This window comes from Bidens hawaiensis, unplaced genomic scaffold (assembly GCF_021521415.1).
Source record: "Bidens hawaiensis isolate Kalapana, Puna unplaced genomic scaffold, B.hawaiensis_p1.1 tig00002525_1, whole genome shotgun sequence".
Classification (NCBI taxonomy): Eukaryota; Viridiplantae; Streptophyta; class Magnoliopsida; order Asterales; family Asteraceae; genus Bidens; species Bidens hawaiensis.
In genome coordinates this window covers 1,516,815-1,532,863 of record NW_027491138.1, presented here as the reverse complement: position 1 = coordinate 1,532,863, position 16,049 = coordinate 1,516,815, and the positions used below count along the sequence as shown (strand labels likewise).

Sequence of the window (16,049 nt, the reverse complement as noted above, 5' to 3'; positions counted from 1 at the left end):
CATGTCTTGATTCATACCGAGGTCCTTAACTTGTGCTCGAACGCCGAATTCTTGGATGAGTTGAAACTGGATCGAAGCCGAGTTGATCATCGTGTTGAAACCGCACCAGAACCAAGCTCACATCGTCTAGCTTGTGTTCACCGAGATCCGAGCATCATCTCCGAGTCATGTCTTCTTGTATGCCCCTTCGCTTGGTGAACCCATCTTGATCACCTGAAACCATCTAGCTGCAAGATTGAACAAATTGTGGTTCCCGGTTATGGCTGAGGATTTCTGTTAAACAGAGGTCCCTTAAAACAGATTTCGAGCCACCTTCGTGAGCCTGTATGTTTCCCAGGGTACAATAGCCAAAGCAGTATGTACTGTCGGGATTACCCTAGCACCCGGACCATATTTGTAACGTGAGTTCGGGATCATGAGAGTTGGAATTGAGAACATGAACTGGTTCGGCGTTGTGTGGTCAGGTCGATCATGTATACATGATGTGACTTATCCGGGTTTCGGTGTTTCAGTGTCCAAATTTGCTCACCCGAGCTTTCTATATATAGCAACTCATGTGATGAGTCACAGGACACATGGCAGCGTGTGGTGCGCAGACCACCAGAAGATGACGCCTAGCATGCTGACTCACCTTCAGTCATGACACATGGCATGTTGTGGCACACTGACTCCCTGGTTGCGACACATGGCATGCTGACTCATCAAATCAACCAACACTTTTCACAAGGTCGTTCCTCATGTCGACACTTGTCGTAGTACCCGGTCTAACCACCAAAAATACTAACGCGGCTTTCAAGCATTCTACCAATGTGGGATAAACTTATTTCCCTTTTTACCAATGTTCAAGTTCTCAACTACACACTTTAGAGTATCGATATCGCATTCATCTTTACTCTTTGGACACATTACTAATTTATTTATTAGTAAACAAATACTAATAAATATTAATTATTGTCCAAAATTTCCAACAGTGCCGAGTGGCGCACGCGATGCAGATTACTCGTCTAGCTCGACATTGGATATGTTCAGAAGTTCTTATCTTTTATCTCAACTTATTCTTTGATTATGGCTGAAAGGAATACGCCATTTTCACCCTTTTGAAAAAACCATTATGATAAGTTTTGAAAAATAACACCAACCCATTCTAATCCACTTGAAAAATAGCACGAACTCAATTTTACCTGTTTTATTTTGACTTTCTGATATTAACACATTTTAAGTCTGTTTGTTACATATGTAATTATGTTCTAGTAAGTATATTTGCATTTATGCTGTGAATTTGATGTGAAATGAGCTTCAATGTTATATGATGTTTCCTTGAATTTGATCTCGCATTTCATGATAGACGGATTACAATTCCGGTAAGCATTCTTAAATCAATTTTATATCTTGTGTATTAAACTGTTTATTGTAATAAATAAATAAAAAATCTAATCCTTCCTTATTGTAATGTTCTTCGCCTCTTGATTTGTAGTGTCCTTATATGTGTGGAGTTGGTCAAACTGTCAAAGGTGAGTTTCTCAGCATCAAATCTTGTGAATGAACTTGGTCTGAAGGTGACTAAAAATGGTTTTTGACAATTGCTTTATATGTTCAAACATCAAAAATCTGTAACCTATTGTAAACGGAAATTATAAATTCTAATATGATTTTGATGTTTTTGTGATTTACAAAGAAAATACGATTCATTTTGGTGTCGTTTTTCCGGTTCATGAGGATTTAGGAAAATAAATTTACTATTTTCTAAATTAAAGACAAGGTTTAATATAAATTAAAAGTAGTCGTTGCATTCCCGCGCTGATGTTGACGGGTAAGGTACTAGTTATTATGGGTTATGAATGATTTTATAGTGGTATAAATGACCTTTATCATATTATATTAGGGTGAACGGAGTGACATCAGGGGTGAGTTTGTGAAGGTCTCGGGACCATCGGGGGCACCGCCTGGTATTCTTTGGGCCCGAACAAAAGCTGCTTGGCTTGAGGCCACCACACCGATTCGAGGAGGCAAAGAAGAAAAGAGGTGGAAGTTGAGCAAATTGGAGCCAAATGGCTTGGGGTGGGCGGCAAGACCAGCTTGTCTCGTTTGGGGCTGAAGCAAGACGATTGGGGTGGGATGAGCGCTTCATTCACTCTTGTAGGTTTACTAATGTATAGTTTATTATCTTATCAAAATGGGTACAACGGTTTCACACTAACTGTATTTTTTTCATTTATGTATTATTTATTGCAATTACTTACCAATAAAAGCAAAGGCTTCTCGTATATTTTCTTGTATTAGTTTGCTTTTATACTCATGATCTAGTAGTTTAGTAATATGGTGTGTGTTTCTTTAAAAGTGAGGTGGTAAGTTTAAATCATACTTGCAAACTTAAGGAGACTTTAACTGAAAAAGTTTATTGTTAAAAAAAATAGTGCGCCTTTGTGTTAGGTTTACATTACAAAGTTGTTTTTAAAAGTTTAACCATGTTGTCATAAGTTACGTTGGAAATGGCAATGTATCAATGCTAACACAGAAAGTTAAAAATCTGATGACTATGTGAGTTACTTGATTCATTATTTTGCAATAATTCATTAATGCTTATTCTTTATGTTTTTCTTTGTATTTAATTTTTTAGTTACATCTAACTAAAACTTAAATTCTAAATGCAAAAAAGAATCATATATCAAGCATGTTCCTTACACCGCAAACTATCTAAGACCAAGCGTACTAAGCGATATGTGGGGCGATTTCAGGCGACATAGGGCGAGAACCCCCCCCCCCCCTCCCGGGCGATAAGGGGGCGACATGAACTGGTCGTCGACTGATGTTTAAAAATATTATTATTCTAATCTTATGACTGTTGGTAACCATGCCCTTTTCTTTTCCTTTCCAAAAAATAAAAATTTAATCTCCAACATTTTCAATCTTTCATACAAAAATGCCATATCTTTTCTCCAAAATACCTACGAAAATGAAACTACTCACAAGTCAGGCTTCACCTTAAAAAGCTACTTACAATTCGAGCTTAAACTTTAAAAGAAGAGCTTGAACTCAAGCTTTTATAAGGCAAACAGAAAGTTGAAAACGCTAAGAATGTAGAACAAAATTAAAGGAAAAATCCCCAAAATACACATTTTCAGGATTTATTTGCGAGAGTTTTCACACACTTTGCAAGATATTTCAGACCTAAACCTTTTACATATACAAAAAGAAGAAAAATAAAAAAAGAAAAGCCGGAAGCAGTAGTGTGGTGTGGGTGGTTGGTTGAGAGACAGGGAAAGTTTCTTCCATTCTTTCAGATCAAAACAAACAGAGAGAGTTTGAATGGAGGCAGCAATGGGATTGATGAGACGAATGCCTCCAAAGCACACAGACACCGCTCTCTCCGCTCTTCTCAGCCTCTTGCCGGACCACTCCTCCGATCTGCTCTCTCAAATCGATCAGCCTCTTCAGGTCCTCAAACCCTAACTATTATTATTTTTCATATTACTCTTTTACGGTTTCTATATCGGACTTCCTAGGGTTCCTAATCCGACTTTAGATCTAGGAATTCATAACTCTCACGGATGATGGATGATATTTTATCAGATGCAATTCAATTGAGCTTTTATTTCTAAATCCTCTTTGCTGTTGTTATGGAAATGTGTTTGGTGAATAATACTCTGCTCATTAAAACTTTGCTTGCAAATGTATTTCTATTTATGTCAGTCATAGTAGTAGTCCTTGAGGAATTATAGAATGTGCGCAGGTGTTGTTGAATTAAATCGGTCCAACAGTTTAATTTATATACCTTTTTAATTATTTTTATATATTTGACAAATACTTTAATAAATGAGCAAAAGCTTAGCTCGAGCTTGCGTAGTACCTTAAACAAGCTAAAGCTCGGCTGTGCTGTGTCAAGTTAATACGTACAAGTCTAAATAGGTCAAACATAACGCTCTAACAAATATGCATCAATGCAGACACTTTTATAAATCCTGTTGTTATCTTTTGTTTTGCAACTTAACTCTAAGGCATTTTACACTGCGAAACAGGTCTTGTGTGATGTGGATAATGCAAAAGAGTTCATCTTATGTGAGTACAATAGAGATGCTGACTCTTACAGGTAACCAACTGTATTGATTCTGTATATATCAATTGTACCACATTTAATTATATAATTGTGAGGATAATGTTCACCTCAAAGATCCAATTATATACCATCAATGGTTTCTAGAACATTTTTTTAACTTTTTGATATTGTTATATTGTTTTCCGTCATTTATTCTTTTCTATATTTTATTGCAGATCACCTTGGTCTAATAAATACCATCCGCCATTGGAAGAGGGGATTTATCCACCATCTGAGTTAAGGAGGCTAGAAGTTGAAGCAAATGAGATATTTACAGTCTATCGTGACCAGTGAGGTCCTTTACTCACCTCGTCTTAATTTGTATTCAGCTTCTGACTTAATACTGACTAATTTTGTAAATGGCTTGTTGTCATTGTTGATTTAACTGTCTGTTAGGTATTATGAAGGGGGTATATCATCGGTTTATTTGTGGGAAGAGGATGATAATGAAGGCTTTGCAGCCTGCTTCTTGATTAAAAAAGGTTTCATTAGTCCTTAACTTAGTTTCTGCTTTAAGTTCGTTTGTTTGTTTACTTTCTAAACGAAGATAAACAAACTTAAGCGAACACCAATGAGCGGTTCAAGAACACCTAAGAAACGAATTTTATGTTTGTATTCGCTTGTCAAGGAAATGATTTTGTTTGTGTTAGTTCATTACCTTTCAAACAAAGACTAACGAACTTAAAGTTTAAACGAACACAAACGGACTTAAATGAATATAAGTGAACACAAAATGAATATCAACAGCGAACGAAAGTCACAAATGAACATATATCGATTTAAAAATTAAAAAAAACCAGCAGGGTTAATCTCAAACATTAAGCATAACCACCCAAAAGATAAATTAATTTAAATTAAAAATGCTTAGACATAATATTCATTAATAGCCAACAATAGCTCTTTAAATTCATCTGAGAACAAAAGTAAATTAAAAATTAAAAACATTAAAAGTTAAAATGTTTAGATCATAAACAAAAAAACATATGTATACTTAGATATCATGTTCATAACCAACATTGGCTCTTTAAAGTCATCAGAGAATGATCGTGAGTTAACAAAAATTAAAAACTATGAACTGTTCAAATGCTTAGATAATAAACAAAAAATGTCTTTAATGAATGAACATTAACAGACAAACACATTACGGAGTTCAAACGTCCATGAACAGAAATGAACTAAAATATATAGAATATAGTCTTCAATGAATGAACATAAGCAAACGAACATGAACGAAGTAGACAAATGAATGTTAACAAACACATTACCGAACATTCATGAACATAAATGAATGAACGTAGGTACGTAACCTTTGTTCAAGCTCGCTTATATAATTAATCAGACAGAATTCGTTGTTCATGTTCGTTTGTTTATGAATGGACGAACGTAAAGCCGTAACCGAACTGCCAGCTGAATGTTTGGTTGGTTTATAGCCCTAATTGAATTCCTTAACTTTTTAAAATGTAACAATTGCACTTTATTTTTGCATAATTAACGTGAACTAATTTGCAATAATTTTGTTGATATTTAAAGATGGATCAAAATATGCACATGGTAAAAGAGGTTATCTCCATGAAGGTGGATGGGATGCTATACATGTTATTCAGGTATTATTATCTGCTTTATTTAATTATTTGTTATGTTAAACAATATTTTCCAACTTTTTACTACATTGTAAGTTTCCAACTGTTGGCTTATTGTTCAGGTGGGGCCAGAAGCACAAGGGGTGGCTCATTACTGTTTAACAAGTACTGTAATGCTGTCATTAACTACAAATGGTGACACATCTGGCACTTTTAATTTGTCAGGATCAATAAGGAGACAGGTAATTCATATTATTATTAGAGAAAGCTGCAAAAATGATCCCTGGCCTGTCATATTGCAAGTTTGGTCCTCAAATTTTAAAACTGCAAACTTAGTCTAAACATTAAACATTTGTGACACGTTTAGTCCCTACTGTTAATTGGTAGTTTTAAACAGAAAACATTGTTCTTGTTATTTTATTTGGAATTTAGGATTCCGAATTTGAAAAGACACAACTACCCTCACATGTTAAACCCATAGCCATCTCTCTCTTTTTTATCTCCCCCTCTCTCTCTCTCTCTCTCCCCTCTCTCTCTCTCTCTCTCTATATATATATATATATATATATATATATATCTCCCAAGCATGTTTGGAGCGTTTCCAAGTTAGGGTTTAAACATTATGTTTTGAACAAATAAATAAAAGAGAAAACAGTAGGGCCTAAACGTGCAATCCTCTCACAAATGTTTGGACTAAGATTGCAGTTTTAAAATCTGAGGTCGAAACATGCAATATTGTAACAAAATACTTGTCTGTTGATAAGAGCAATGTATCATGTTAATTATCAGATGAAAGCAGACTTGTCTGTTGAAGATGGTCATCTATGCAACATGGGAAAGATGATAGAAGAATTGGAAGGAAAGCTGAGGAATCAACTTGATCAGGTATGGTTTGTTCATTACATGCTGAGGTGGCAATTAGCTTGTTTATTTATGCTGACGTGGCAATTTGTTCCAGGTGTACTTTGGGAAAACGAAGGAGATGGTATGCACCTTGCGTCCCTCTTCCGAGTTGCTGCCCATGGCCCTGCCTGAGGCCAGAAAATCGTAGTCGATTTGTCATGAAGTTAAGTTCCTTTTTATGTTGTGTTTGAATACATAAATTTGGATGCCAAATGAGAGTTTATGTTTACCATGGTTTTGATTTTTGTGGCATACATATATTATGATACCTTCTTCTGTTTTTGTAAGATATTCTTTGATTTGAACAAATTAAACTGTATATAGGTCCCTTTTGAGTTGCCCTAAATTAGACAATGAGTCAATTTAAATCTATTCAACTTAGACAATGGGTCAAATGTACAACTATGCAATGAAACTTGTTAACTTAAAAAGAGGTTCGAAGTTTGAACAAGTTAGCTGATAGCTTTTGTTTTGTTTCTAGCACGTACCACCATTAGGCTATGGGGTATATTCTAGCGTTCAATATAAGTTAAGATAGCATGACACTTTAAGTATGCATTAATTCACTCCCCACTAGTGTTAAGTTTGTTAAAAATGCCCATGAAGTATGTTTTTCACGGGTTAAAAGGAACAATATGTATTAATTACTAATTGATTTTGGTTATTAATTATAAATTAAACCATTTTATTTGGGTGAGATGGAGTGTAAGAGAGAAAAATGAATGATGTGTTGCTTATGTGAAGTTAAAAGAGGTTAGAGTACATTATGACCTTAGCCCCTATAAGAAGCTTATGACTAATGTGAAGTTAAGAGGGGTTAGAGTACATTATGACCTTAACCCCTATAAAAAGCCTATGATAGATGAATCTATTTTGATACACTTTATTAAGAAAGCTGAGTTTAACCTAACTTCATATAGACCAAGACCAATTTTAGATCCAACCTCATTTTGCTCAGAATAGGTATTAACTTGAACCCGTTTCAACTAGTTTGCCTAGCTTAACTATAAAAAAAAGGGTCAACATGAGGCTTTTATAATCTGTTGTCAAATTTTAGGTAAAAAGTTGAATCATAGTGACATCAAAATCAGGTCAAGAAGGAATGAAAATCAGTTCACAATGATTGGCAATAACACCACAGTAAACACAAAAACAAATGAAATCCAAACACTTTCATGATATTTATAAACTCAAAACTAAGCACAGCCAGAACTTTTATCATCATTTTCAACCAAATCTTATAGCTCAAGCTCCCGCCTCAACTTGGCTACCAACAGGTGGTGTGACTTCCTTTTTACCAATACTTTCCTCTTCTATCGTTTCTTCTTCCGTCTCACTGTCTTCATCACTCCCTGCAACTTTATAACCAATTCACTAATATTTAACATCTAGTCATAAAGAGTGGTAGTTGGTAATCACAAATATATATGAAACAAGAAATTTTTACCATCATCAAGACCGTTTGCTTCACCGCCTCCTAGATTAAGTTTCTGCATCAAAAGCAAATATAATCTCGTGTTAAACGCTTCATCAAAGTTGTAACAAATCACTTGCAAGACATCTAAAAGCTGTACTCACAGAAAAGTCAACGTCACCAAAGTCCATATCAGCTCCAACTGCATACTCAGAAACCACATTATTGGCATATTCAAATGGACAGCAAATGCAAAGTTGGTTATCATCAAAACATGTACGAGCCGAGTTGGTGTTCTACTTGTTAACTCAAGAGAGCTTGAGCTCGGCTCGTTTATAGTACCCTAATTTACATTGTGCTAATAATCACACAAAGATAACTAAGCATTTTCATCCTGCTCATCTTCATCTACCCATTTGTCCCAATCAACTTTCACAAATGTTGGAGTTTTTCCCTCTTGCTTCAAAAGCCTATTCCACCATTTACTCTCTTCTTTCTTGATAAGGTACACAATGGTTCTCGACCCAACACTCGCCTTGCTCTCCTACAATTTCCATTTTTATTAGTTCACACACAATCCACAACAGTTTAAAATTTGAATAGAGTTATCAATCATGCTTACATTCACATTCACTTTGTCATGAAGCTCAATGTCGATTTCATAAGATAAATTATTGTCAGCCCCTGCAGTAGCAGATAAGTAGAATTTACCCTCGGGCTCTAGCTTAAGCTTCACGTCTTTAGCATCAGGCAGATCGATTGTGATAAACAACACATCAGCCCTTTGAGCCCACTTCAAAGTAGGATGTCGACTAGCAAAATTTTATAAAGAGAACAAGATTAACTACCGCGATTCAGAGGATAATACTCGCAGTGATCAAAATGTTTGACTATACCTACTTAAACTACAACTCGGCATAGCATTCAATGATACATCAAAACTATATCATGATACTTACGATCTTCAAAATCACGCACATTTATTATATTCGTATGTAATTAACAAGCATGATAGCATGATTATAGAATCCCTAAAATTACACCGCAATGAATCAGTCGATTGTTGAACAAGTGAAAACAGATAGTTACAATAATAATAATAATAATAATAATAATAATAATAATAATAATAATAATAATAATAATAATAATAATAAACGCCTGTAAATCGAATTATTACAGTAACGGCATTAGATAGCATTAGCAATTGAAGATGAAATCGATGCATACCTCATTTTTAACTGAAACTGGAATTTGGCAAAATGGATATCAAAGCGGTTTGTATCAACTATCAAGGGAGAGTGATTGATTATAATTATAATAATAAATAAATGGAACGGGATGGAAGAAGACCGTACCATCTAATCTAGATGCTTCAAGTACGGGTATTCTATACATTACCTTTTTTTGTAAAGCTTTTCATTTTTTTCTACTTCCAAATCTCTAATAATTTTGATACCGGTTCAAATAATAAATATGGGTACGTGATGTGTACCAAATTGACTAAATAATTTTAGAAGTTTAATCAAGAGAAACTAAATAATTAATAAATAAAATTGGGAAAATCTCACTTTTTTTGTATCTTATATATTTTAAATCGGTTTCTTATCTATATATAGTAAAAGTGAAGCTTGGCGTCACAGTTTGGTTTTCTGATTTTGTTGTATTCGTATTTAGGATTTGTTTTTAACGTTAAAAAACATGAGTGTTTGGTGGTGAGTTGGTTAGCAACTACTTGCCTCTTTAGTTCCACTAGCTTTTTTTCCCCTTCCTATGTGTTGGTTTTTAAGGTTTTTAAACTTATATTCATTTCTTTTGTGGGCTCAGTAATTATGAAAACTAGCCGAACTCGCGTAGCTTTAATGCTGGGGTTTTTTCAATGCTTTTTTGTTTTATATTATTTTAGTTCTGGTATTGTATCGAATGTAACGGAGACCGAACGAATTCGTGTGAAGTCATTGCCTCAACGCTCAGGCTTTACCAATGCTGAGTTTTACAGACCGATACCACTTCGTTGGTTCACATCAATATATATATATATATATATATATATATATATGGGGTTAGGTTAGAATAAAAACCTACTTGAGTTGTGAAAACTCTAGAAACTCATTCTCAACCACATGTTTTTAATTAAAGATTAAATCTTGTGGTCAACAATTAAAGTTAATAAAAAATGTTAAAGTTTTCTTACATTTTCTCTTTCCTGAAAACATATATATAAATTACTAAAAAAATGTAAAATAAAAATAGCAAAACATTTTTTTTTATGTTTTCGATGTTTTGTATTAAATGTAACAACATATATTACGTGTTACAAAAAAAAAAAACGATGTTACATAGGGTTTTCATGGGTTTTCTCAACTCAAGAGGGTTTTCAAACTATATTTCTCCTATATATATATATGTGTGTACTTGTTTTAGTTCCGATACCATAACAAACATAACTGATACTGACCGAATTTGCGTCAAATCACTGCCATAGTGCTCAGGTTTTACCAATGCATGTGTTTTACCAACACCTGAGTTTCAACGCTCAGGTTTTACTAATGTCCGGGCTTTAACGACCGAATAAACATCGTGACGTAAACTTTGTTTTTTGTTTTTTGTTTTTATGTTAAGTGTATTTATTTAGGTTTAGTTTCGGTGTCGTAACGAATACAGCGAATACCGACCGAATTTACGATTACTCGTCATTGCAACGCCCGAGTTATACCGACTGAATTCACAATGCAACGCGCGAATAAATAACTAGTTTGTTTAATGAATCGTTATCGTTTCTTTCTTCTGCATTTGTATAATTTTTAATTTGAACTAACCTTTATAGAATTTCTTTTAGCAGCCATATATTTTATTACAACCAACCTTAGTAGGGATTTGAAAGTAAATAACCTTTTGAAAGTAAACCTTTATAGGATGCTAACTCTACATTCTATAATATAAACTTTTCCAGGGTTGTAGCATCAACAGTGACTGCTGTGTGCGAGGGGCGGCAATAGGGTTGTCATAATTTGGAAAAAATACTGAATTCCTTTACATAAAGGAACATTTTGATTCAATTCAATTTTCGTATTTCAAATTCCAATAATTTTATGAACCAAAGACGCTAACAATGAAAGTTTTCCAATTCCACAGATCTTTTGCAAATCAAACGCACATATGTTAATGCAGGGAAAACAGGTTCTCTTTATTAAAATTAATAAACAATATAATAATACCCTCGTTATTCTTAGGAAATAATTTTGTGCAATATCGTATTCAAACAAGCGAATAATAATAAATATAAAATTACGACTCAGTATAAACAAAGTTACTTGAATCGTTGTCTTCAACAAGAACCTCAACCATGCCTCTTAGTATCTTTTGTCTACAAGAACAAACATATCATCATTGACGGTTGTGGCCGAACGTTTCTTAAAACAAATTTCAAGTCCCGTATGAGTATGGTAATGCACAAATGCCTCGAAAATCGAGTCATAAAATTACAAATAGTCATGCAATTTCATTTCAAGTACAGAGAGGTTTAGAATCAACTGAATTCATGCTTCAATCCAGTGGAACATGAAGCAAGCTAGTGATACTTCAGTTTTGCACTATTTGACTTAAATTAGAGAATCATATGATATAACTCAAAACGATCCTCACTGGAGTTTGGTGAAATGAACATGATAATGGTTTCTACTTGAGTGAGATTATAAATTAGTTAATTAGCAACTAATGTAGATTAATCATTATATAATTAGTTTGTAATTATGATTCAACTAAATAATTTATATCTAGTTACCTATAAACTAAATTGGTTGATATTGGACAATGTACTTCTTGTACGTAAAACTGAGTATACTTAATTACTTGTGGAAATCGTGATCTTTGATAAAGAGGATGAAGCCATGATTGATTCCCGTTATGATACCTTAATTAATCTGATGAATGATCGTTCAATGAAGAAGAAAACTTATGATGTTCTTATATAAAGTTCTTAAGGAATACTAAATATTTATACTAATGATAATTAGTTTTAGTTCCTTTAACTCTTCCACAATTAATAGGTATTTACATGTAATCAAGAATTCCCCCTCAAGTATTTATCGTTTACAATTACTGCCATCAAGTAATTGTCAGGGACTGGTTATGCCATCTTGGTAAACTTATAACCGTACTCAAGGCCATGCTAATGGGTTATTTCCAACATCACCATCTCCTTCGCTGATAATCTTCAAGTAACTGATCTTGATTAGAAAGTGCGAGTTTATGCAGATGTAGTTGTAATATTGTAGTTACTTGCTACATATCAATTTTTGGTGTTTTAGTTTACATACAAGATCTTAAAATCTTGCATAGTTTTTGTTTAGGGTTGGTTATGCATATTGGAAGATCAATCGGCCAAAATAACCATGAGCGGCTACGATATTATAAGTTTATTCTTCTTGACCAAATCTGTACCTTCGTTAGCAGATTCATTTTTTGTGGCTTCCCTGATCAAACTAGAGGTTACCAAAGAACCATGCATAGCACTAAATAGGGAGCCGCCGAATAAACTAGCTACGCCTAGCATGTGAAATGTGTGCATAAGGATATTGTGCTTAGCCTGGAATACAATCATGAAGTTGAAAGTAGCAGAAATTCCTAGAGGCATACCATCAGAAAAGCTTCCTTAACCAATTGAGTAGATCAAGAAAACAGCAGTCACAACTACAACAGGAGTTGAATATGCAACAACAATCCAAGGTCGCATAGATTTGATTCAGAAGTTTTGTATGGTCCAGTTCTTAATCTAAGAAGTTTATGTTCTCATTGAGTGAATAAACTGTTCTATGATATGACTATTTTTATCAACAAAAGAGACAAAGAACACACCCCATCAAAACTCTTCCAACAGTAGACTATTAAGTTATAAACAAACAAGCCAGGCTGTTTGTTAGCTATATAAAAAGTTGAAATCAGCTCGTTAAAAGCTTGAATCAGACAATGCATAAACCAGCTAGCTCGATAAGCTTCACACACCAACCCTAACTAAGCTCACGAATATAAGCAAACCCATTATTCATAAAATTATTTACGGACTGAACTCAAGCTTTCGTCATAGAGCATGAAGTAAGCGGAGCTTGAGCTCTTTTAAGTTAAAAGAATCGACTTTGGGCCCGGCTCAACTCATCTATACTCTTAGTAAGCTAGCTTTATAATGGTGGCCATAAAACATTGCAAGCTAGCATTTAAATACCGAATCACTAGTTCAGTCCATTGATCATCTTAATTGTCAATATATAGACACTCAAATATCATGTTCCTAATGCATTAATCATCATTGATCATGCCCATATAATTGAACTTGAAAACCTTTAATAGCAAATTCATTTGTTTGTGATAAACAATCCATTAGAATAAATATAATTTAAAGAACAATGCCAGGTCAACCGAAATCTTGATCGAATACGAACATAGTAAACTTAGTATTTGGATATTGGTCTTGCCTGGAAACCTCCTTCGGGTCGTTTCACGAGTTCATATGGCATGTAGGTCCCAAGAAGCTTGTCCCAAATTGGAAAAAAAGGTTGTGAAAAGTTGTACTTTGTTCCACGGACTTGATGATGAACATCATGAAAAGCAGTATTGTTTGGGAAAAACTTATGAAAAAGATTGCCTGGTAACCAAAGTCCACAATGATCATCAATGGTCTTTACCACAGCAAAACAGAAGAATACAATCGCGGTTCTTGGAGTCATTCCCGAAACAAGAAAAGTAATGGCGCCACCGATTGTGTCAAATACACCTTCGACGGGGTGATTATAAAGCGCGGCTATTGCATAAGGGGCAACCATTTTGTGATGTTGAGCATGGACATGTCGATAAAGGAATTTATTTGTGTGCATGTACCGGTGCATGAAGTATTGCCACATGTCCATCACAAACATGGCAATGATGAACTGAGAGATCTGTACGATGAGGGGTGGCTGCAGGATTTCACTTTTAGTCCCAACAAAATCTGTCACTGATGTCACCTACAAATATAGTACACCAACATAGTTGTCAAATGATTGTACGTGGTACAACATTATATTATATAATATATATCAACATTTAACCCTTTTAAAAGAGTAAACTTTGATTTTCTTTCATGTGTTTTGTCTAAATGTGCGGTTTTAGTTCAATAGTTTTAAATGTATGATTTTCATCCACGTGGTTTCATTTCACTTGCAACTAAATCCAAATTCACTAATCCCGTTAAGTCTGGTCGTTAAACCTACCAGTGTGTTCCTAACGTGAGGGGCAGTTTTGTCTCTCCCCCTCCCCCCCAAAATACACCCAAGCCCCTCACGCGAAGTGGCTTGGACAAAACTGCCCCTCACATGAAGGACACGCTGATGGGTTTAACGACTAGACTTAACGGGATTAGTGAATTCGGGTTTAATTGCAAGTGAAATGAAACCACATGGACGAAAATCGCAAATTTGAAACTATTGGACTAAAACTGCAGATTTTGACAAACCACATTAACGAAAACCACAGTTTACACCTTTTAAAATGTAAAAAATAAATTACGTTATCAATTATAATGTTTTGTTATTTCAGTAAACATGATATATGATTTCTAAACTAAAATCTTATTATTAGTAGAGATTAAGTCAATTTCATCATACATCTAACTATGAAACCATCATGATCAAACAACTAAACAATCGCAAGAGCATAACATCATTATACGGGTGTTCTTCGGGTTCGTTTTTCGGGTTTTGGGTTTTTCGGGTCGGGTTTTTCGGGTTTCAAAGTTTTAAATCTTGACCCGTAACCCAACCCAAATCTCTCACGGGTTTTTTAGGTTCGGGTAATTCGGGTTCGGGTTTTTTCGGGTTTGGTTAATCGGGTTTCGAGTATCCTATAAATAAAAAAAATAAAAAAAAACCTAAAACTAAAACAACATATTCTTTTTTGCTTATAAAGCAAATAATCAAATAACAAACCAACATAACTTGATAAAACACTTCAAAAGATGAGTAAAACTAACTCGAACCATAATTGTATTCAATCGGGCGTGATTTGGTTGTTCGATTTCTGTTGCTATTAGTAATAAATGGAAAACGTAAATTAATAATAAACAATCGATCTATAATAGTTAGAATGACAATAGCCGATTAAAGCCAGATTTTGATAACTTTAGTGGCTAAGACTTAACTATTATACCTAAAAATATATTTAATTTCAAAACTAAAAGTTTATTCGCCTTTTCACCCGAAACTTATAAATCAAACCCGAGAACCAACCCAAATTACTTCGGTTCGGGTTCGGGCTAGTCTTTTCTCGGGTTCGGGTTCTTCAAGTCGGGTTAGTTTTTCGGATTGGGTCCTAACATCAAACAAGCATAGCATACCAAAAAGAGGAGGTAGGAAACCGTTGCGTGAACCAGCTGTTGAACCAACACGGCTTTGATAACCGAGCTCATTGGCACTGTGTTCTTCGCATCTGCCTCCTTCCTTGTGTGCAGCCGATATTTATCCAGAATTTCGGATGGTAGCAACTGATAAAACCCCGAGTACAACCAGTAGACCACCACCGGAGCAAATGTGCCCATCACTTCATCACTTACATATCCTTCCCAAAACACCATCGTAGCCAGACCAGAGCCCTCACTCAAAAGTCAAAACCCACAAGTTCTATATAGTTCCGAGTGATATAGACATATAGTGTGAGCAAACTGATTATGTGTCTCATTGTATTTAATATGGGCATCTAGGAAAATATTTTAAGTGCCATATATATGAAATAATTAAACTTAAATATACAAAATGTGATTAATTAGTTGTATATGAGATGCCTTAACACTTAACAGAATTGGATATGTTTTCAATATGCAAATCCTATTTTATTATTAGTAATTATGCTTTTATTGTTATTCAAATTAAATGTCAAAATAATCATATTGGGAAAACATATAAAGTTATTAGTTTTTAAAGCATTAACGTCAGAAAGATATGAAACTATTTTATGATTAATAATTAATGCTTAAATTAATGGGGTTAATTGCTGGTCAATTAGTAAAGACAAAGTTTTTAAACATTTTTAG

At 34.3% G+C, this 16,049-nt stretch overlaps 2 protein-coding genes and 1 pseudogene across 2 annotated transcripts; 1 reads left to right on the top strand and 2 right to left on the bottom strand.

Moving 5' to 3' along the window:
• Nucleotides 1-3,275: 3,275 nt before the first annotated feature.
• Nucleotides 3,276-6,872, top strand: LOC143619900 (F-actin-capping protein subunit beta-like). Its single transcript, XM_077091721.1, has 8 exons — nt 3,276-3,435; nt 4,017-4,087; nt 4,270-4,383; nt 4,490-4,575; nt 5,624-5,697; nt 5,796-5,915; nt 6,463-6,558; nt 6,632-6,872. The coding sequence occupies exons 1-8, from the start codon at nt 3,307-3,309 to the stop codon at nt 6,722-6,724; spliced, it is 783 nt and encodes a 260-aa protein (XP_076947836.1). The 5' UTR covers nt 3,276-3,306; the 3' UTR covers nt 6,725-6,872.
• A 1,495-nt stretch (nt 6,873-8,367) lies between these two features.
• Nucleotides 8,368-9,225, bottom strand: LOC143620071 (co-chaperone protein p23-1-like). Its single transcript, XM_077091855.1, has 3 exons — nt 9,221-9,225; nt 8,613-8,802; nt 8,368-8,534 (listed from the first exon to the last, which is right to left on the bottom strand). The coding sequence occupies exons 1-3, from the start codon at nt 9,223-9,225 to the stop codon at nt 8,370-8,372; spliced, it is 360 nt and encodes a 119-aa protein (XP_076947970.1). The 3' UTR covers nt 8,368-8,369.
• A 4,212-nt stretch (nt 9,226-13,437) lies between these two features.
• On the bottom strand, nt 13,438-15,593 carry LOC143620070 (very-long-chain aldehyde decarbonylase GL1-9 pseudogene; annotated as a pseudogene).
• Between the last annotated feature and the right edge of the window lie 456 nt (nt 15,594-16,049).